The sequence below is a fragment of the Natrix helvetica genome (genome assembly GCF_964273705.1).
Source record: "Natrix helvetica genome assembly, chromosome: 3".
Lineage (NCBI taxonomy): Eukaryota > Metazoa > Chordata > Lepidosauria > Squamata > Natricidae > Natrix > Natrix helvetica.
Genome location: NC_138549.1, coordinates 150,561,287 through 150,584,601, shown reverse-complemented (window position 1 = coordinate 150,584,601; position 23,315 = coordinate 150,561,287). Strand labels below are relative to the sequence as shown.

Here is a 23,315-nt window from a genome sequence, read left to right as displayed (position 1 = left end):
ACTGAGAATCTGAAACAGACATTTAACCTACAAAAGCTAAATAGGGCTGTTTTATATCTGGCTCAGGTTTTGTTCCATATTGGAAGAAAGATGGAGTAGAAATGCAATTCTGTAACATAAATAGCTAGCAGGTATTACAGCATATATAGAAAAAAGAAGTGCAGAGTTGTTTCAGCTTTCATTCCTTCTTTTTCCTGGACACGTGATGTGACATTTCTGTCTCCCTTTTTTTGTCTAGGCAAAGATGTAACAGGGTCCAGTTCCCAGATATGTGGGTATATAGGACTTGATAGCATGGGAAGTAGCCATGGAGAAATGCAGAAGCTAAACTTCGAAGAACAATTGGATTGCAAGGTAAGCTGGCTCAAATATATATATAGTAGCAATGATTAAACTGCAGGTAAGGGGTGTGTGGCATTTTACAGGCCAACCTGGCAGTTAGCAGCAGCTGCCAAACTCCTCTGAAGATCAGATGTGTTAAATGCATCTCAGAGTGTAATGCACACTTTTTAAAAGAAATCCTGCCTTTGGGAACACTGATTATTTTTGGCATTTCAGCAAGTGCAGAAAGGGAGCTAACCTTTCCCTCCTTATTATGGTTCTGGTGAAAATTCTTTTGGATTGTGAAAAAAAAAACCTCTCCCTTTAAGTGCCAATAATAAATACTTGTATTAATACAAAGAGCAGTTCAGGACAAGGATTTTTTTCAGGACAGCAAGACAGGAGGCAAAATAAATTGCCCTGTTCCACACTTGCTTCAAAGAATTTTATTAATGCAATAAACGCAAGACGTATTTATCGTCATGCCTAGTTTGCATTTTCCTTATTTATTCTCTTGGGGTTTTTTATTTAAACAGTCTTTATTATATACAGAAATATAATTTTTAAAATCCTAATGTATTATTAAAGTTAATATGATAAAGTATTAACTTTCAGCATTCAAGAAATCTCAAAAGACATTAAAGTAAATTGCTCGCATGAATGACCTAAATGTATCTGAGAAATGGATTTATAACTAGTGTCAAAAAGAAGCGTATAGCTGCTACATTTCCAAACAGAGGTTACTGCACAATCAGGGCACTATTGCAAAGAAAGGTCTCTTTCCTTGTGATCATACAATGCACTCTCATGATAGTCAGCAAGCTAAAAATACTTCAAGAATAGGGAAGTTCTGATTCTACCCAGAAGTAACTAAATTCGGGTCCCTTAGTAAGTTAAAGTGTTAATTATTACATGTGGTTCTTGTTTAGTGACCACAATTGGACCCACAACTGCAAAGGGATGCAGTTGGTAAATGGAAAACCGTATGATTGAGACTGTGCTTACTTCAGCTTTCCTTTTCCCCCTCTCCCCTGTCTTTGGCATGCTCATCCTGGTGCTGGGATAATTAGCAAGAAAGGAATTTATGCTTGTATTTACATTCATTGGAGAGGAAGGGATTACAAGAGAGTAAGCAGGCATATAATGGGGAGTATACATGGAAAGAAAATGCCTTAGCTGTTTGCCAAACAAGCTGCTTAGGAGGCAAACAAAAGTCCTTAGTGTGAAATGGATTAGGTCTTGTCAATTTCAAGCAGCAACTGAAGCTGGGCTCCAAAGCCAAGCAACTCAGGAAGAAATCCCTTGTTTAGGCAATCTCTCTGGTCTCTTGGGGTGGGAGGAGAAAAAAAATGAGTCAGGTACAGGACAAGAGTAATGACTGTAATGACAAACTGAGTGATGCTGAGAGGGTCATAAATGTGTACCTTGGTTGCAGTTATTTTTTTTAGCGTCATTGTAACTTCAAATGGTTGCTGCATAAGACCTCAGTAAGTGAGGTCTACCTGCATATTCATCAAAGCCATTCAAACATCAGCCACTTCCTCAGAATCTTTCATAGCAATAGCACTTAAACTTATATACCGATTTACAGTGCTTTACAGCCCTCTCTAGACAGTGTATAGAGTCAGCTTATTGCCCCCAACAATCTGGATCCTCATTTGACCCACCTCGGAAGGATGGAAGGCTGAGTCAACCTTTAGCCTGGTGAGATTTGAACATCCAAATTGCAGGCAGCCAGCAGGCAGCAGCAGTAGCCTGCAGTACTGCTCTCTAGCCACTGTGCCATCATGGCTCTTAAAATCCTTAGCCCAATTACTCTTCTTCTGTACTGTTTTCCTGAATGTGACAGCCATAAAAATGTAACTTTAGGGGCCTCCAAGAAGCTCATCTCCCTTTGCTATGGCCTTTGATGTTGCTGGCAGTGGGAGGTCTGCCAGAATTTACCTTGCAAAGCCTGATCCTAATTGCTGCCAAGTAAAAGTGCCTTCTTTATTGGAAGATAAAGAGGCAAAGAAAACACTAGAAAGATCAAGAGTGAGAGGGATCTCTTGGCATCTTTTCAATAGAACAAAAATGTCCGCAGCATTATCACAGCCCTGAAAGAATGCAGAGGCCTCAAGAGGGCCAGTGGAGGTACAGTAGCAACCTTTGTGTTTGCAATGTTTAACTCATTGTAAAAGCAAACCTATCAGAACAGAGAGAGCGCCAAGATGACTGGGAATGGTAAACCTAGGAGGCTCTTTGCAGTCAGAAAAGCAAATACGTATGAATATGCCTCTCCATCTGGATTTCCCTAACTGCTAAGTCAATAAAGCATCCACAAGACCCATATTTTGCATTTCACCTGTAATAACATCCCTAGCCACCTTTCCCTTTATATCAACCACAAAAGATTTGAATGGGGACTATTATAAACTTTAGTGGGAGCTACTTGATCCCACATGTCATTCTCGCCGATGACAAACTGAGCCCGTGTTGATAAGAGACCCTCTAAAAGCTGGACGACATAGAGTGAGATCTTTCAAACTTGTTCCTTTATATTTCTTGATTATACACTTGTTCACAATATTTGGCAAGGAGGTTGCGTTATTTGGACTTCAGTTACAGTTGAATTTTTTTTAATCTGATAGAGTCTTGCTTAAGTCTTATTCTGCTTCTTATTCTTATTGACAACATTGTGGTCATGATTACATTAACCATTTAAACACACCACTTTATTCTTTACTAATGCTTTACAATGTTTTGTTCTGCTCCTTTTGTGCTTCAAAGCTTCCATATCAATCTTTCGGAATAGTATATTCAATTAAATGTATCATTTTGCTTCAGCGGTGGGATTCAAAAAACTTTACTACCGGTTCTGTGGGCATGGTGTGGTTTTGTGGATGTGGCATGGCTTTGTGGGCATGACAGAGGAAGGATACTGCAAAATCCCCATTCCCTCCCCACCCCACTAGCCTGCTTTCCAACTCTGTTCTCCTGTTCAGGGCAACAAAAGAAGATCAGCTGGGAGGCTGGGAGGCAGCGGGGGCGGGGCCAGCCTATTTGCCGGTTCTCTGAACTATTCAAAATTTCTGCTACCGGTTCTCCAGAAACTGTCAGAACTGACTGAATACCACCTCTGATTCACTTACTCTGGACATTGGTTGCAGGAATTAGAAAGGCTAAAGTGCTGCTGGAGTAGAAAATGGGGGACCAGAAGTTATTGTCATCTCTTAGGCAAGGCAGTTGGCTTGATAACACGGGTCAGACACTTTCTCTAAGCCCAATCAGTGTTGTTGTAGGGAAAACAAGAGGTGGGAACATTATGTACACTATCTTAAGTAGCACAAAATAAAGCCAGACTACTAGTAGTAAGTCATTGTGATTGGTTGGTTGTTGTGATGACAGGTTATTTAAAGAATCCTTGCTAAGTCTTGGTGAAATAGAAATGATTATTAAGATTAATGATAGTATAATTTAAATTTCTCCAATCTGGACACATGCAAGATGTATTGAATTCTCCAGTGAGCACAGCCATTCCTAAGAATTATGGGACTTGAATTCACACTTCTAGAGTGTGCAGAGTTTCTGGGGGTTTGGTATAATTTAAGGGTCATTCTGATCATTTGAAGGTTTCCATTTCTTTTCTTCCATTTCTACCTCCAATCAGCTAATTTTTGGAAACATTACAGAATGCTGTAAAACCTTTCTACCAGCAGTGTAAATGTAAAGAGTGTAAATATCAAAGGCAACACTTTGTGTATATCATATTTCTTCTGTGGGGACAAACCTTTGCAGAAAAAGGAAGCTGAAAAGCTCTATATTTAGCCAAGGTCCTTATGAAATAAAATATTAATAGCTCTGCCACTTGAAATGATATTGCTCAATAATGCTCAAATATTTTAATCATTTATTTATTTATTGAGTTTATATAGCCAGCCGCCTATTCACCCATGGCAACTCAAGGTGGCGTGCAGAATATAAAATCACATTTAAAACAATAAAACTAATAAAAGGGATCAAATAAATTAATATAGGATAACAAAATCACCCCACCCCCACCCCCTGCTCCAGCGACAGCAGCTCACACAAGCTTCCGTCCCACTCTAGGTTCCCCAGGCCCACTAGCAGAACGGGATCTTTAGCACCTTCCGGAAGAATACTAGAGTGGGAGCCATTTTAATCTCTGGTGGAATGATGTTCCAGAGAGAGGGAGCCACCACAGAGAAGGCCCTTCTTCTGGGTCCCACCCGAGAACTTCCTAGTGTTATTTACTCCAATGCCTCCAGTTATTTTTCTCCCCCAGTGAATTGGTGCTATTGTCAGCCATTCAAAATAGACCAGACCAGGAAACCAGAGCCAATCAGGCCAATACAGTTTTAATATAGCAATGACAATAGCACTTAGATTTGTATACCACTTCATTTCACTCTCTCTGAGTGGTTTACAGAAATAGCACATTGCCTCCAACAATCTTGGTCTTCATTTTATCAATCTCGGAAGAATGAAAGGTTGAGTCAACCTCAGGTCAGGATCGAACTCCTGGCAATGGTCAGAGCTAGCCTGCAGTACTGCATTCTAACCATTGCACCACTATGGCTCTTGAAAGTCTGAATGTCCTTCTCCCTCCCTCTCTTTATCCTCATGAGAACTATGGAGAGTCTTGTCTGAGATATTTTCTCAGGTTATAATTCTTCCCTGGACTCAGGCGTCTTTAATCTGATGACTAGCAGCTCTTCTTCCTGCTCCTCAAGGAATTGCCCAGGTTATTATGCCTAAACCTCAGATCTCAAGCCCTCCTTCTCTTCATGACAATGAATGTCCTCTATTCCTTTAATGTAGAAATTCAGCTGCGCCAAAGCACTCTACATCTCAGACTCTGACAAAAGGAAACACTTCCAGCTAGCCCTGAAGCTGTTCTTCAGCAATGGGCAGGAGATTGGCACATTCCACAGCAAGCTGATCAAAGTGATCTCCAAGCCCTCACAGAAAAAGCAGTCCCTGAAGAACACAGACCGTAAGTCTTTCCATGAAGAGAAGTTGCTGAAAGTCCTTTAGGGTGGCCTTGTTGCCAGGAGAGGTGGTGGATTGGAATACATTAAAGAAGGTGGTAGTGTATTAAGACAGGCTAGTGCCTAGGACAAGGTTGCTTTGCTTTGACATTTCAGGGAATAAAATCAGATAGCCGGAGATGGAAAAGTTCTCTTTCTGAGCCTTCGGAGAGATGCTGCCACTTAAAACAATGATGGGGTGGTAGGTGGTGATTAGACAGGGGTGGGCTTCAAAAATTTTAGCAAGGGGTTCTCTGCCCAGTTGCTGGTTGGGCGTGACCATGGTGGGCATGGCCTAGTCAGCCTCCTGCATGATGGAGGGGGGCTTTTTGCCCTCCCAGGGCTCCGGAGGTTTTCTTCGAGCCTCCAGGAGGGCAAAAACAGCCTCCACAGGCTCTGGAGACCCTTTGGAGGCCAGAAACAGGTCCATTTCTGGCCTTCCCAAAATTACTGTAGGGCCGTTTTTCACCCTCCCTGAGTCTCCGTGCGCACCCTGCACTTACCTGCATCCAAAACTGGCCACGTCGGGATCCCTGGGAGAGGAGGGGAGGGGTGGGTGGGGCCAGTCAGGAATGGGATTTGGAGGTTCTCTGAACTGCACAGAATCTTAGCTAGAAGTTCTCCCAAACCCCTGCGGACCCCCAGGAGCCCAACCCTGGGCTTAGGTAGCTTCTTATGTTAAAGGAGATAACACAGAGCAGAAGAGCTTCAGGGCAAGGGAAGGTCTGACCAGCTAGAGGTGCAAAGCTAGAGTCACAACGACAGCATCTTTATCAATTCACATCCGTGTAGAACAATCCTACCTGGGTTGTTCGGTTTAACCCATTTGTATCTATGTGCCTAGAACTACAATATCAATATTTTTCCATTTATAAGACACCCCTATGTATAAGATGCCCCCATGTTTCATGTAGCTTCTTGTAGTAAGCGCACTACCAGCCATCATGTCCAGAAGCCATCTTGTTATAGTGAGTAGAACAACAAGAACAGGAAATGCATCACAGGAACAATAGAGATGAAACCTAGAGTGGCAATGTGATACAGGAAACAATCAGTGGTGGGATTCAAAAAAATTTTCTACCGATTTTGTGGGATTGGTTTGGTGGGCATGGCATGGCATGGCTTGGTGGGCACGGCAGGGGAAGGATACTGTAAAATCTGCCTTCCCTCCCTACTCCAGGGGAAGGCTCCTGCAAAATCTGCATTCCCACCCAATCAGCTGGGACTCGGGAGGCAGAGAGTAGATGGTGGCAGGGCTAGTCAGAGGTGGTATGTACCAGTTCTCCAAACTACTCCAAGTTCCACTACTGGTTCTCCAGAACTGGTCAGAACTGCTGAATACCACCTCTGGAAACAACTACAATAGAGAGGAACGATAGAGCTCCATATAAGATAGATGCTCATCTGGCATGTGAAAAAGTAGCATCATGTATACATATGGCAACAAAAATCTAAATATACACATAAAAACTCCAAACTTGTTTCTTTCTTTCTCTCTCTCTCCCACTTGCAATTTCCTAGTGTGCATTTTATCTGGGTCAAAGGTCTCTCTCTTCAACCGCCTGCGCTCGCAAACTGTCAGCACTCGCTACCTTTTTGTTGAGGGTGATGCCTTCACCGCAAGTGCCCGGCAGTGGGCAGCCTTCACACTTCATCTAGGTGAGGCTGGTTTAGGACAAGCAGAGGTTTAATCATTCATGCTGGAGCCTAACTGCAAATCTGTTTACCCAATTGCTTAATGACGTTTTGACCTTGAGTGGCTGAAGAGTATCAAAATGGAGACAGGCAGAATAAACTTTGATACTGAAGTGAAAGAATACATGATGATTCTATGAGATTAGGCTTCAACCTCCAATAAGCTTTGGAGACAGGTGATTTAGCATATCACATTAACATCTGAAATAGATGTCAGTCTTCTAAAAGGAATGGATGTAACATTGTTACCAATACTAGGACTAGGGACATATGTCAGGTTTCCAAGTGATGAAGCCCGTTCAAAAAAGAAACATGCAAAGTTCATCTTCCAAAACAAATTTATTTTTATTTGGGTAGACATCAAATTGGCAAAGTCTGTTGTAATTCTGGATCTGACACAAACCAGAATTACACCACATAATATTGTAATTTAGAAATATCCCACAAAAGTCACATTCTCCAATAAACACTCAGTCCACATTGCCCGATGTCACCACCTTCCAATGTCAGCAGGAGAAGCCTCTGTTCCCAAGAGAGGAGAGAGGGTCACAAAAACAATCCTCATTATCTATTCGCTCCCCTCCCCACCTTAAGAATGTGACAACCCTGAAAAAAACCTCTTATGCAGTAAAGAAAAAGAAAAGGAATAAATGAGCATAATAGAGAGCTAAATAAAATGGCTACACATATGTCAAATTCGGGCTTGACATCATATGTAAGGGAACTCAAGAAAGTCAAGAGATGTCACCACATGGTCATAGGAGCCATCTTGCCTTTTTTGATCTCCCTGGCAGATGTCCTTGATTGTGAAGTTGCTCTTCCATTTATGGATTCTTTTATTGTTTAAATAACCTTTCCCGAGAAGGCAATCATCAGGATGGAGTATGCTGGCTGGGAATTCTGGGATTTATATTCCAATACATATGGAGGGTATTGCTTTCAGAAAACAATGCTTGTTAGCAGCTTGATGGGCAGTTGATATTTTTTAACATAAGAATTTATTGTTAAATAATATGTAGATCATTATGGGATACCCCCAAATTCAGAAAATTTGGTACACAATGCACCTAAGCATGGCAACATTGGGTCCATTAACTTGTTTCTCAGTTGCCATGTCTGTCCTTTGGTAACCCGTTTACAAAGAAATTAAGGGGAAATTTTAATCCATGTTCCCCACAATGCCTCTGTGTCCTGCAAAAATTCCAATGGCTCCCACAAAGGTTAGAGATTCCAAGCTAGGAGAAGGAGGAAAGGAAGAACTAGAAGGAAGGAAGGAAGAACTTCCTGCTCCAACACTGGAAGTTTTTAAGAAGACATTGGACAACCATTTTTCCGAAATGGTATAGGGTTTCCTGCCTAAACAGGGAGTTGGACTAGAAGACCTCTAAAGTCCCTTCCAACTCTGCTATTTTTTATTCTGTTAAGAAGGAGAGGGTGTATATGTGTGCATCAATGTTTCAATTCATACTTTGTCTTGAAGCATAATTTGGTTTATTTGGGTTCAATGTACTGAATTACACCATTATATTGGTGGGTTACAGGGACATGGTGGCTCAGTGGTTAAGATGCTGAGCTTGTCTATCAGAAAGATCAGCAGTTCGAATCCCTAGTGCTGCAGAGTGAGCTCCCGTTACTTGTCCCAGCTTCTGCCAACCTAGCAGTTCCAAAGCATGTAAAAATGCAAGCAGAAAAAATAGGAACCATCTTTGGTGGGAAGGTAACAGCATTCCATACACCTTCAGCATTTAGTCATGTCGACCACATGACCACAGAGACATCTTCGGACAATGCTGGCTGTTCAGCTTTGAAACAGAGATGAGCACTGCCCCCTAGTCAGGAACGACTAGCACATATGTTACCTTTACCTATTGGTGGATAAAATTAAAAGCATACTGAAACCTTTTTTATTGTCTAGTTTATTTGCAAATACACCAATGGAGCACAAGTAGGGCCCTCCTGCAAGATAGATGATTTGTGACTTCACATCAGATAATGGGAGAGGGAAGCTCTTTGTACCAAGATGCTTTCATCCATTCCTTTGCAACTTGTTCTCGTCTTCCTTCTTAGCTTCTCCCCTTACTTCCTACTGTCTCTCAGTGGACATTTGCTGTTATTCAGCAATCAGTGGCACAGATAGAGTAATGATTATGGGACTAAAATCACATTATATCTTAAGTACCATTTTTAAAACCCACTTTGTCATTCGATACAGTGCTGTGGTTAAGTCCAGTTCCTGCCCGTTGTCATCATCTTTTAGTCTTTCTCTCCCTTTTGTTTTTCTCTCCTTTTCTTTTGTTATGCAGATGAGTTCTGTTCTCAATCCCAGGGTGAGTTTCCACTGCGGGAAGTCTACATTCGGTATGGTTCCAGAGTTCGGCTTATCTGTACAACTACTGGGCTAGCACTGCCTCCTCTGGTAAGGTTTTAATAATAACTTAGAAGATAAAAGCACTGCAGAAGTAACATTTTGGAGTAGTCTATAACTTTACAATAGTATCTTGGTGCTTGCACTGATCATTTTCTCTCTTCATCCTATACATACACAAAATGTATATAGTGGCTACATAAAGCAGAGATATTTGTCAGTCGTAATATTAGAAGATTGCTGCAGACTAATAGAGAAGCAGAATTACTCACAATAAATGTAAAAAGATGTGGTTGTGCAATTGTAGCTCCCTTTGTATGGGCATCATCCATGTGACAAAATGGATGAGCTTCCTTTTTGACTTTTGGGGATTTTTTCACAGACACTGACAGAACCAGAGAAAGAGAAGAGACTATATAAGTGACATTTATATCTCCAATCAATACATTTCTGATATCACTAGCAACATTTACTATATTCTTGACAATTGACATATCTTCTAAGCATTCCATTTATTCTCACACATGCTGTACTTCCACCATATACTGTTATCACATTCAAGCATCTTACCTCAACTCCATATTCATCCAACATTCTCTAGTATTTAATATTTGCTAACAATAACGATTTTAGATTTTGTTGTATGCCGCACAGTCATTTGCTCATGAGATGAGCAGCTCTATAAATTAAATAAATAAATAAAAAACCACAGGCTGTTTTTGCTTGCCATGTGCTTTTTTTAATGAATACATTTTCTAACCTTCATACTTCTCTCTTGACCTGCTGAAAAGCAAAAATCTGTTCCACAAACATTTGGTTAGTATAAAATTGCACTATATCTTTCCAAATTTTCCTTTTTTGATGTGTGGACCTCTTTCAGTCAGAGTTGAGAAGACCTCTGAAGGAATTGGAATGGTTGATATCCATTCTAGTCCTCCTTGACCTCAAAGTGGCTTTAAATGCTATTGATCATAATCTCCTTCTTGACAAACATAAGAGTCTGGAAGTGTTGGGAGTCTGGGAATGTGCAGTGATTCTTCTTCCTCTGGATTCAGTTCCAACTGGTGTTGTGGGGAAGGGTCCCACCTCTAAGTCCCTAAAAAGTGAGGTTCCATAGGGCTCACCTGTGTTCCTGATCTTATTTAACATCTACATGAGGTTGTTGGATTGAGTCATCCAATGGCACATGTTTAGGTATCATTATATTGTTATACATAATAATAATAATAATAATAATAATAATATATTTATTTCTTAGCCGCACCCTCTCCCGAAGGACTCGGGGCGGCGTACAACAAAACATACGAAATAAATATGTAAACAAAACAAACATAAAGCAAAAACATACACTGAGACATACACAAGGAGGAGGTCGATTGATAAAAACAATTAAAATACAGAATATAAAACCCCTAGAAATTAAATATAATTAAAATACCCGGTTAAAAACCCGTCAGGAGCGATATGGTTAGATCAAAGTTGAGCCAGGCCAGCTGCTTGGAATAGGTGGGTCTTAAGCTTAATACGGAAGGAGCGGAGGTCAGAGGTATTCCTAATATCCGGGGGGAGGTCATTCCACAGGGCTGGGCCCGCCACAGAGAAGGCTCTACTCCTAGGCGCCGCCCCACGACATTGTCTAGCGGACGGCACCTGGAGGAGCCCCTCTCTGTGCGAGCGAATTGGTCGCAGGGATGTATGGGGCAGAATACGATCCCGCAAGTAACTAGGTCCTAAGCCATGGAGCGCTTTAAAGATAGTTATCAAAACCTTGAAACGCACCCGATAGACCACAGGAAGCCAGTGCAGCTCGCGCAGGAGCGGTGTCACATGGGAGTACCTAGTACTCCCCATAATTACCCGCGCGGCTGCATTCTGGACCAACTGAAGCCTCCGGGTGCATTTCAAGGGAAGCCCCATGTAGAGAGCGTTACAGTAGTCCAAGCGAGACGTCACCAGCGCATGAGTGACTGTGCGCAAGGCATCCCGGTCCAGTAGGGGGCGCAATTGGCGCACCAGGCGAACCTGGTGGAACGCCCCCCTTGCCACGGCTGTCACATGGTCATCCATGGACAGCCGGGCATCCAGGAGGACGCCCAAATTGCGCGCCCGCTCCACGGGGGCAAGATGAATGCCCCCAATGGCCAATGATGGGATTAATTGGCTGAACCGGGGGGCTGGTACCCACAGCCACTCCGTCTTGGAAGGGTTGAGCTTGAGTCGGTTGTCATCCATCCAGATCCGTACGGCTTCCACACACCGGGACATCACTTCGATGGCCTCGTTGGGGTGGTTCGGGGTGGAAAAGTACAGCTGAGTATCATCAGCGTACAGATGGTATCCCACCCCGAAACCACGTATGATCTCACCCAGCGGCTTCATATATGTGTTGAACAGGAGTGGCGAGAGGACCGACCCCTGTGGCACCCCACAAATAAGGGGGCGTAGGGTCGACCTCTCTTCTCCTGTCAACACACGCTGCGTCCGGTCAGAAAGGAAGGAGCCGAACCACCGCAAGACGGTGCCCCGGACCCCCAGCCCCTCGAGCCGGCGCAGCAGGATACCATGGTCGATGGTATCAAAAGCCGCCGAGAGGTCTAATAGGACCAGGATAGAGGAACAACCTCTATCTCTGGCCCTCCAGAGATCATCCACCAACGCGACCAAGGCCGTCTCCGTGCTGTGACCGGGGCGGAAGCCGGACTGGCGCGGGTCTAGATAATCATTTTCCTCCAGATGTCGTGGGAACTGGTAGGCCACCACACTCTCTACAACCTTCGCCACAAAGGGAAGGTTGGAGACAGGACGATAATTGGCTAGCTCCAAAGGGTCCAGGGAAGGCTTCTTGAGCAAGGGTCTCACTACCGCCTCTTTCAAGGCGGCCGGGAGGGACCCCTCGCCCAACGAAGCATTCACTAGGCCCAGGAGCCAGTCTCGTGTAACCTCCCAGGATGCCAGTACAAGCCAGGAGGGACACGGGTCCAATAAACATGTGGTGGGTCGCAGTCGTCCACGCAATCTGTCCAAATCCTCGATGGCAACCAAGTCAAACTCCTCCCAGATCGAAACCTCAAGACTCGCCGTGGGCGTCTCCACTGGACCACTGACTGGAACCCAGTCTCTCCGGATTTGAGCGATTTTATCCTGCAGATATTTACCAAATTCCTCTGCCCTGCCCTGTAAAGGGGCCTCCCGCGGCCTCTGAAACAAGAGGGAGCGGGACACCTGGAACAGGGCGGCAGGGCGGTTCTCCGCGGACGCAATGAGAGTGGCACAATATTGACGTTTGGCCGCTCTCAATGCCACAAGGTACGTCCTTAAATGGGCTCGTACCTGTGTTCGATCAAATTCGGAGCGAGAGGATCTCCAACGACTCTCTAGACGTCTCTTGCGGCATTTCATCACCCTCAGCTCCTCGGTAAACCAAGGGGCTAGGGTGGATCGTTGCCGCCGGAGAGGCCGCAAAGGCGCCATCCGGTTCAAGGCCCCGGTAGTTGCATTATTCCACGCAACCACCAGGTCCCCTACCCGGGGGCGGGTCAAGGTTACAGGAGGTGGCCCAAGCTCCGTCTGGAACCTATCAGGTTCCATCAGGCGCCTGGGGCGGAACCATCTGGAACTTTCCGGTTCCGCCTCCCCGCGGCGGGAGGTAGCACCAGGGAAGTCAAGACGGAGTGAGTGATCTGACCATGACAGGGGAGTGATGGTTAAGTCCCCTCCTCCCAGATCACTCAGCCACTGGCCAGAGACGAAAACAAGGTCCAGAGTGTGTCCTCCCTCGTGTGTTGGGCCCTGAATCATTTGAGTCAGGTCCATGGCTGTCATGGAAGCCATGAACTCCCGAACCCCCTCCGATGCTTCTCCCACCGACGGCAGGTTAAAATCCCCCATCACTAAAAGTTTGGGGGTCTCAACCGCCACCGATGCGATCAGCTCGAGTAGTTCAGGCAGGGCTGCTGATGTATAGCGAGGAGCCAGGTATACTATCAGCAGGCCCAACTGTCTCCCAGGCCCCCATTTCACAACAAGGGCTTCACATCCGGACGTCTGTGGCACAGTAGACTCCCTCGGCTCTAAGTCCTCCCGAATAATTGCTGCCACCCCGCCGCCCCTTCCCTGGGCCCGGGGCTGGTGAAATGCTCGGTATCCTGGTGGGCACATTTCCACGAGGGCAAGACCTCCCTCGTGGCCCAACCAGGTCTCCGTTATTCCCGCGAGGTCCGGCTCCCCCTCTAAAATTAGATCGTGGATGAGGGGGGCCTTATTAACAACGGACCTCGCATTGCATAACAACAGCCTTAGGCCTTGGGTCTGTGACTCTTGACCACCTAGAACGCGGGGGTTGGTACAAGCGACCGGGTGTAACCAGCAACCACGGTCTCCCAACCGACTGTGAGTTCTTAAACTGTCCTCGTATCTGCCCCTCCCTGCGACTGTTGGTATTAAAGAGCCCTGTATAGGAATGGTATCCTCCCCCTCCTCCTCCCTTCCGCCCCCTCTGCTCGCGACCACACCTAGGGGCCCGGCTCTCACATCGCTCCTGATCTGACCCACCCGCCCCACAACCCCTAAAACCCCACCCCTACAAATATTTAAAAAGCAACTAACTAAAAACCCCCTGAGTCTCCGCTTCCTCCACCTCTCGGGATTAATAAAACCGTCATCAAGGTGGGCCCTCGAAAGGGCGGAGGGCCACACCTGCGAGAGGGGGGACTCTCGCAGTAGGATAAGGTCTGACCTTGAATACATAAAACGTTAAAAAGTTCGTCATCGGGGCTTAGGGTCTGTGCTGAAGATGTCATGATCCAATAAAATTTGAAGAACACAATTGCAGCAAAAACAGAATAGTCCGGTCATTAGACTTAGATGGGGGTAATAATAATGAATTGGTTAGATGACAATCAAAAGGTGGGGGCGGTGGGTGGTAGGTGGCAAATGGCAAGGGGTAGTTGGACTGTAATTGGAAATAGGCAGGGAGCAGATGGTCAATCAGCAGTGAATCATATAGGGTAGGCAGAGATCTTCTAGGGCACATGCAGATGGAATCCGGGCAGTTGTTAATAAATAGTCAGCCGGGGGGGTAGGTGGGGTGCAGTCAAATGCACGATGACAAGGGCCTCCTGGCAATCCGCCAATAAAACTCCCCCCCCCCCCAGTCTCTATGCAGCCTCCTGCATCATAGTCATGGTCCTATTCCTACCAGGTCCTAGGCTTTCAAGGCTTTCAATCCTGCCTTGGCCTGTAACTGCGCATTAGTCCCCCAAAAAACACCATTCCAGGCCCCAACGCCGCTCCCACCGGCCTCTCCTCGGCCTCCAGCTTCCTTCTCCAACTTCCTTCCTCCAGCTTCCTTCCTTCCTTCCTCCAGCTCCTTCTCGGTCTATCCATCCAGTCTTTACCGGCCTCAAAAGTCCTGGCCGGTCTCCAATCCTCGCAAATTCAGCCAACATGGATTTTAAACCTTTTCAAACCTCCCATAGCTCCCACAGCTACCTTTCATAATAAGCTGCAGGCCAAGGGATTTGTCCTCCGGCGCTTCCAGCCTTTGCCTCCTCAATCCACAGTCTCTGATGGTCCTAGGTTGCCAGCCTCCAGCCTGAAATCCAAATTCGCTGGTATCGGCACGTCTCCTGGCTCTCCGTCCGCCATTTCGAGACCGTCTGCCTCTCCTTCAACAGCTCCAAACGCAGACGGTCTCTCTGCGGCTCCTCCGGGCGCCTCCCCCATCGGCTGCATTTTTCGTTCTTCATTCTTCGTTCTTCAAGCCTTTCCCAGGCACCCAGCTACCCTGGAAGACCCGTTCGGGTCATAAACGAAACCAGGGTAGCTGTTTACTGGGGGACCCGACCCCCATGCTGGAAAAGGGGCCGGCAGCACTCCTAATTCCCCGGAACACGCCCCGCAAAACACGGAGCTCTATCGGCCGACCGCCATTCCTCCGGAAGCTCCTCCTCCATGGTCAAATACAATTGGTTGATGAGTGATATCATCAAGATGCTTGCTCAGCATCTCATGGAAAGGACAGGCTCAGGCTCAATTTGGCAAGACTGAATGGCTATAGGTTTGGGAACCTCCCATAGCTAGTGCACAGTTTTTTGGGTGGAGGACGCTTGGTTGTAAGTTCCCATTCAAAGAGTAGATAGTTGTCGTCGTTGGAGTGCTTTGCATCAGTCCCGAGTACAATCCTTGGACTTTGCATAGCTTGCCATTTTTCTTCCTATTCTGCCCTCTGAAGCACAGTTTTAAAAATCTGAACTGCAAATGTCAAATGGTTTTATGTTCTCTTTTGAGCTTTTGTTATGTCTATTTATTCTTGAGATCATTCGCAAAGTTGCTAAGCAATTGGTAATGTTGGATGTGGATGAACCAGTTTCCCAGTTGCATAAATGTGCATTCCAGTTTCATGGGAGTGATAGGATGTACCTCTGCCTCTCAACAGAAAAAGTTATCCAGTACCAGGTAATGTGGATGCAGTTGCCTTTCAGGAACCAACCTAGCTTGGAATTAAGTGTAATGCAGGTAGCCACAAAGTTTGAAGCTGTTCAAGTTGTTTGAGTATAAATAAGTATGGTCCTGCTTGTAGTCAGAGGAGGAAATCAAATCAACTAATGAGAAGTGAAAGCAAATGTGAGCAAATAAGTCCCTCCTCCCCATTCTCCTTAATCTTCAAGAATAAACAAATCTTTTGAGCTGGTAAAACTTCTAGGAGTGCACAGGCTCCAAAAAGGTTTAGACCTTTAGAAAACTATTGTTAGATACCTGTGAAATTTACCTGCTATCCATAAAGGGTAAAGAGAATGGCCAAGATGCACATTGTCACTCTTCTCTTCATGTGTTCAGTATATAAAGAAGACTATCTGAATAGACCACCCTGACGCTACAGCCAGGGCCGGATTTTCCTTTAGGCTAACTAGGCTTCAGCCTAGGGCCTCAAGATCAAGAGGGGGCTTTTATTTTTATTTATTATCTGTGCCACATTTTTTATAAAGGTTAGTACCAATTGCAACATGTTTCATTTAATATATTGATATATATCACAGTAATGATGTATTTTATTATCTCTGATGTAATTTACAAACTTAAAAATGGGAGGTGAAAGGGCCCCATAAGTGGAATAGCCTAGGGCCTCTTTTCATCTAAATCCGGCCCTGGCTACAGCCCTTTTCCCCATAAAAATTGGGACTTGTGAGAAGGAAAAGTGCATGATTGTATATCGCTATATTAATTGGACACAACTGGAGAATTACAGATGGCTATTTTCATTATCCCCTGAGCACACTGAAGTAATTGCCAAAGCTTGACCAAGATTTATCTCAATTGGATATGATTACAGTTTCCCATGGCCATAATCAAGGCCACTTCAGCAACGTAGAAATGGGAAAATTAATTGGGGAGATACTAAAAAAAAAAAAAAAACTTTGCTCTTTTTTGTTGCATGGTAAAAATACTGAAATGGAAAGTTGAAAGTTTACGTGACCAGTATAATTCAGTTGTTTTAACCATTCGAGCATTTCATTATTTCACTAACATCATTCTATCAAACATTAGTAGAAAATGGCAACTACCATAACCGATCAGGCTTTAGGCTTGCCCAACCTGCCATTCACAATAACTGGACTAGAGGATCCCTAGCTAGCATGGAAATTTGTATGGTCAGTGCAGTCAGTGCTGTCTTGGTTCGCTTAGTTCAGTGATTTTCAAACTTTGCAATTTTAACTCCCAAAATTCCCAGCGGGCATGCTGAAGTCTATACATCTTAAAGTTGCCAATTTTGAAAGGGATTGCCTTAATTCCATTCCTTAGCTCTAAGTAGAAAGAATTTTCTTTCAAAGTAAGACAGGCGGGCTCCATTTCTATTTGCATTTTAATCAAGAATTTGCTGGCTTTTAAATAATTTTATTATTACTTTGGATTGTTTTAAATAAATCTATCTACCAGTATCTATCTCTCTGCTTTGTATTTGTGATGATTTTGTAGAATAATTGCATTTCAGTAGGCAGAAAAATGATTTATAATCACATTGATGAATATATTCAAAGTTGATATTTATTACTATGCAGGCATCTCCTTGTCCCAAAGAAATAAACCGAGAATTGCTCAATGACAGTTCCTGTTGGACCATCATTGGGACAGAAGCTGTGGAATACTCATTCAGCCTCAACCCAACCAGCATCCAGAATCCAGTGGGTCCTGTCCCTCTTATAACAACTTTGGAGGTACATAGAGGTGTTTTTTCATGCTCTTTTGCCTTGCTGCTTTGTGCAAAAAATCAGGGGACAAAACATTGGCTATTTCATCTTAATAACTTTATCCCGAGTTGTAACAACAAAAAAAGATTCATTTAGTCTTCCTCTCCTTGAAATGGCAATAAAAGATTGTGCAGAGTGTATTAAATTGTTCTTTACTTCTACAATCATCTCTACAAACAGTTGTTTAGATAAAACATTCCATTTTCACTGAATCAGAGACTGGCAATTTGTATGAATTAATTAATATAGAAAGTGCAAGACTAATGTGGAGTTCCTTGGGGAACAGAAAGCAGCAACTGAAGTGTGGCTGCAGAAAGATATGTTTATTGATAAGACTAAAATGAAGAATTACATTGGTGCCTTGTGTTCTTCTGTATCTTGGAAGCATTCCGATGGGAGGCATAAGAGTAAGCATAACCTGAGGGTTTTTCACATTTTCTTAATGCAGTTTGGAAACTACATTATATGAACCATATCAAAGTCTTTTGTTTTCCCATTTAAATTATTTATATATTACTGTGACTTCTATAAGCATCAGTACATTTTACCCCTCCGAGCATGGCTCAGATATATCAGAAACCTGGGAAACCACATTTCTCCAGGTATTCAACACTCAGCCCTAGATTTAATGGATAGTGTGTATGGCAACAGGTGTTACAGTTTATAGACTTTCATGCAAAGCCAAAAACTTTCAGGTCAAAATATGAGTATCTTTGTTTTAAAGTCCATAGAGGTGCAAAATGTATTTTATAAATTTTTTATTTTATTTAGTTTGTCAAACATGTACAAGATAACAGGTATAAGTATGAACACGCACATGAACAAGGGAAATGAGTACAAATAAATGGGGACAATAGGACAGGGATGGAAAGCACACTGGTGCACTTATGCATGCCCCCTTTATGGAGCTCTTAGGAATAGGGTGAGGTCCACAGTAGACAGTTTAAGGTTGAAGCTGTGGGGGTTTGAGGATGTAACAATGGAGTCAGGTCGAGCATTCCAAGCATTGACCACTCTGTTGCTGAAGTCGTATTTTCTGCAATCGAGTTTGGAGCGGTTTACCTTGAATTTGTATCGATTGTTTGCCCCAGTATTATTGAGGTTGAAAATGAAGTAGTCGTTGACAGGTAGGACATTGTATCAGACAATTTTGTGTACCATGCTTAGGTTCAATCGCAGATGGCGCAGTTCCAGATTGTCAAAATTAATTAATTATCAAAATTAGGACAAAGTGCTGGGAGGAATGGCTATATTGTACCTTCATGATAAGATGGACGATCCTATGCTTGGGTTTGTTTTTCATAGCTGACCGGTGGAGGGGATGTGGCAATGCTGGAAGTCCAAGGCAACTATTTCCATGCAAACATGAAAATTTGGTTTGGAGATGTGGAAGCAGAGACTATGTACAGGTAAAGCAGATACAGACTGTCCTGAACCCACAGCATGATCGGTTGGGCAAGGCTCACAGCAACTATTATTTGCACAACCTCCAAAAGCATCTCTTCCAGAGAAATCAGGATTGAGTGAAATGGAGCGGTGCAATATTGGTTGCTGTGTTTAGTAATTCATTTTTTTTTTACTTATACCGGTAGTAGAAGGCAGCACCTTCTAAAATATCGAGTTCCCTGTGCCTGACAAAGAAAAGTGAGATAACTAAATCGCACAGCAGCAGCAATGTAACTGTATGGTTTCTGTGAAAAGAAGACAAACACTCCCTTTCTGATAAGTTTGGAAACAGGGTCCCCAAATCTCCAATTTTTATTTCATGTATATAATGTCAGGCATCTTGTGGCTGATACCAGATCTACCACACGGGTAGGGATTTAAGTAAGTTTATTGAAAAAACTATAAAAGCTACAAAGGAAAAATCAATTCACTGTGAACTAGAAAACCCAAGCCTTCTATCTAGTAAAATCAACATTTCAACAATATGCCTCTTTCTCTTGGCTATACAATACAACCAGCTCAAGGTCTCTTACTTCTGATGGAAGAGAGGTTAATGGAAAACTACTATAATGAATAGGTTTAGGTTCAGATTGTTTGCTTCTGACTTTGCCCACACTAGTTCTCGTAGACAGTGTATTTTGCTAGAAAATCAAGATGAAGTGTATAAAGGTATTTAATTTTCATTCACAAGACAACACTGCATGATGGGTTAGCCCCAGGGTGTCAAACCCACGGCGTCATGTTGTCATCACATGACGTATTGTGACTTTTCCCCCCTTTGCTAAACCAGGGTTGGCATGGCCAGCATGTGACATATCTGGCCTGTGGGATTTCCCCTTTGCTAAACCAGGTTTAGCCTGAAAGATAAAGACTGGAGAGTTCATGGATGAATGTCGACAATCAGAAAGTGGCTGTTTGAGTCTAACAGGCTTAGCATCTGTGAATGCAGGCGTGGGCTGCTACGAATTCGCAGGAAAACCCGTAGCTAACATTATGGCCAGTTCGAAGAACCTCCAAATCCCACCCCTGGCTGTTCTACTGTTCCAATTTAGCTGCTTGAAAAATCTAGTGAGCTTATCCTGTGAGGAGAGCGGGGAGGAGAAAAAGCACATGTTGTGGATATGTACTGTATTTTTCGGAGTATAAGACGCACCAAGATTTTGAAGAGGCAAATTTTTAAAAAAAGTTTTTGAGCTCTGCAGAACTCCCAAAAATGGCCCATTTTTTGTGAAAACGGGCCCATTTTTTTTTTTCAAAAAAGGGCAGGAATAGCCTTTAAGAGGCTTATAGAGTGTTCCTGGGGGCTGGGGGAAAATTGAGCAAAAAACAACCAATTTTTCGCTTATTTCTGCCCTCCCCGGCCCCCAGGAGCACTCTGCAAGGCTCCTAAAGGTTCTGCACAGCCATTTTGGTGAAGCGGGTGGGGTTTCAGGAGGCAAAAAATACTGCATTTAGTGTATAAGACACACCCAGATTTTCAGCCTCTTTTTTGAGGGAAAAAGGTGCGTCTTAATACTCCGAAAAATACGGTATATAAATATGTGTTCATGCACACAGCCAAACCCATGTTTTTGTTTTGTTTTGTTTTTGTTTAGGAATTCCAGGTCACTAGTGTGTGTTGTTCCTGATATCTCTGCATTCAGCCCTGATTGGAGATGGTTGCGATACCCAATCACTGTTCCCCTTCTGCTACTAAGGAACGATGGTCCGATTTATTCGAGTATATTCAGCTTCACATACACACCAGAACAGAGTTTTCTGTGTGGCCAACCCCTCCTGCCAGAAATGGTGCAGGATTCTGACACCTTGCTCAGTACCATCCATCAAGAATTCACTAAGACAAATTATCACCTTTTCATGCAAAGTTAGAACTGGAACTGTATGGTCAGCATTGTTTGGCTAGAGCAGAAATTGTGGCAGACACATGGTTTTTCTAAAATTATGGAATGTGGTTTTTCTAAAATAGGATCGTATGAGCATTTTATTTTTAAACCATGCTCTGTACACATATTAAAGCATAAAGCTCTGTGCTTCAACACAAGAAGGCCGGGAGTTACTTAATAGCAATGCATTGCTTTACTAGGGAACAAGATTGCTGTTTTAGCCTAGATTCCCTATTTGGCATCTTAAAGAATATGATTCTCAGTAGAATATACTATTAATATATATTATATAATTCTGTGTATATTTAATATAATTGTAACTGCATCAATGTAGGCAGAGAAACTCATGTTGCATATTTATCAAGTATCTACTAAAACACAGCAACAGTGAGCAATTCTAGTGCTCATGTTGCAGTGATAGTTTTAATGTAAATGTGAGAGTTGGTAAAAGGGTGCATTCAGGTATTTGCAAGGCTGGAGATAAAAAATATCAGAACTGCTGTCACAATTGCTTTTTTTAAAACTTCTTTATTTTATTTGCTGGTGTGGTTTTATCTATTGGAGATCCAAAAAAGAATATTTGATGGGGAGTTGTATTACAAAACTTCCAAGGTCCCTTCCAACTCTCTTATTCCAACAAGAGACACGGTGGCACAATGGTCTGAATGTAGTATCCCAGGCTAATTCTGCCAACTGCCAGGAGTTCGATTCTGGCTGATTCAAGCTTTCCATCCTTCTTGAGGTCAGATTGTTGGGGACCATATGCTGACTTTGTGAACTGCTTCGAGAATGCTGTGAGCTCTTAGAGAATGCTGTAAAGCACTATAAAGTGGCATATAAGTCTAAGTGTTATTGCTATTCTGTTAGTCTGTTGGGCAGTTGAAGGGAATTGTAGTTAGACCAGTTTCTGCTGTACAGAAATGTATTCCTCTTCACCTCCCTTTGGTTTTCAGAGCACTTCTAAACCAATGAAGGTCAAATGAATATGTGAAGTGGTTACATGGTTACATAAATAAGATGAAACAAATCATATCAAACAAATCTCATTTTAAAAAGAGGACATCCCCCATTTATGTACTTTCAAGAAGATACCCAATTGTCAATGGGAGGAATATCTTTAGAAGCTTTTTGCTTCAAACAAAAGCCTCCCCCACCCAGAGGTGGGATTCAGCTGGTTTGGATTGGTTCGGGCAAATCGGTAACTCCGACGATCAGCTGAAAGTGAACCAGTTCTTTCCGATGATCAGGTGGGCCCACCCCCCCACCCCTGCACTATACTGACCTATATTTCCTTCGTTAGAAGCCCAGCTGATAGGCGCGGCAGAGCGCATTGCCGCACCTCAGCTGTTTTACTCACCAGGGTTGAAGTAGAAGGTAAGTTTTTGAGCTGTTTTCAAATGCTCTTCAAGTGCACAGAGCACGCGCTCAACTACACCGATTGAATCCCACCACTGCCCCCACCCAAACCATTCGGTTGATATTTAACAGTCATTGCAGAGGTGGGTTCCTACTGGTTTGGACCGGTTTGGCCGAGTAAGTAGTAACTCGGCCTGCCACACTCCCAAATCAGTTCTATCGGTGGCGCTGTAGGTGCCTCCATCTTGGTTTTTGCTTCTGTGAATGCGTGCATAGTGCGCATCAAGTGCACACCCCCAAAGTGCACCCGAAGTGTGTCCATGAGTGAACCGGCAGTAGTAGAAGCCGGAACCCACCCCTGAGTCACTGAGATACCAGCTCCTCACTTTAATAGCTGAGAATGAACCTCCAGGAACCTCTACTGTAGAACCACTTTCCCATAGTCGTCAAATATCTGAAACACAACATTTTATACAAGGTGGCCTTTTCCCAGAGAAATAGATCGCTCTTTGGGATTGTTGCTTCAAAGAGCTGCCACCACACGCTTAAGTTCTCCAACTTCAGTTGTCAAAATCGGCAAGCTGTCTCCAGTTCTTAACTACAATTTTTAACTAATCCTAGTTTTAAGGAAGTAATAATATCCGAAAGTGCTGGAAAATAGCATGCTAGTGGGCCTTTTTTAAGTGTTCAGAAAAAGATTTATACCCCCTTTTAGATAGAGCTGTGAGTCCAATTGCCAATTAATTTTAAGCAAGCAATGCAATCCTGAAAGCTATTGGAGGAGAGAGAGAGAGAAGGCAGTAAAGTTTGACATTTTCTTGCAAGAGGCAGTAGAAAAGGAGGAGGGCAGATTAAACAATATTCCATTCATTGGTCCACCTAAAGAAGGCCCTTCATTGAACCACCACTATGCGGTCCCCTTCATATATAAATGTGTGCACAGTTCTTTATTAATAAGTTTCTTGCAAGTTTC

General features: G+C 43.6%; 1 protein-coding gene across 1 annotated transcript in view; it reads left to right on the top strand.

Moving 5' to 3' along the window:
- The window catches only part of RBPJL (recombination signal binding protein for immunoglobulin kappa J region like), a 65,059-nt gene extending 43,912 nt beyond the window's left edge, over nt 1–21,147 (top strand). The window contains exons 5-12 of the mRNA XM_081947554.1: nt 239–354; nt 5,143–5,317; nt 6,873–7,010; nt 9,350–9,462; nt 15,727–15,867; nt 17,469–17,624; nt 18,963–19,066; nt 20,699–21,147. Of these exons, the coding sequence (XP_081803680.1) occupies nt 239–354; nt 5,143–5,317; nt 6,873–7,010; nt 9,350–9,462; nt 15,727–15,867; nt 17,469–17,624; nt 18,963–19,066; nt 20,699–20,972 (1,217 nt within the window). The 3' untranslated portion in view covers nt 20,973–21,147. The remainder of the gene's footprint in view (nt 1–238; nt 355–5,142; nt 5,318–6,872; nt 7,011–9,349; nt 9,463–15,726; nt 15,868–17,468; nt 17,625–18,962; nt 19,067–20,698) is intronic.
- Nucleotides 21,148–23,315: the final 2,168 nt, after the last annotated feature.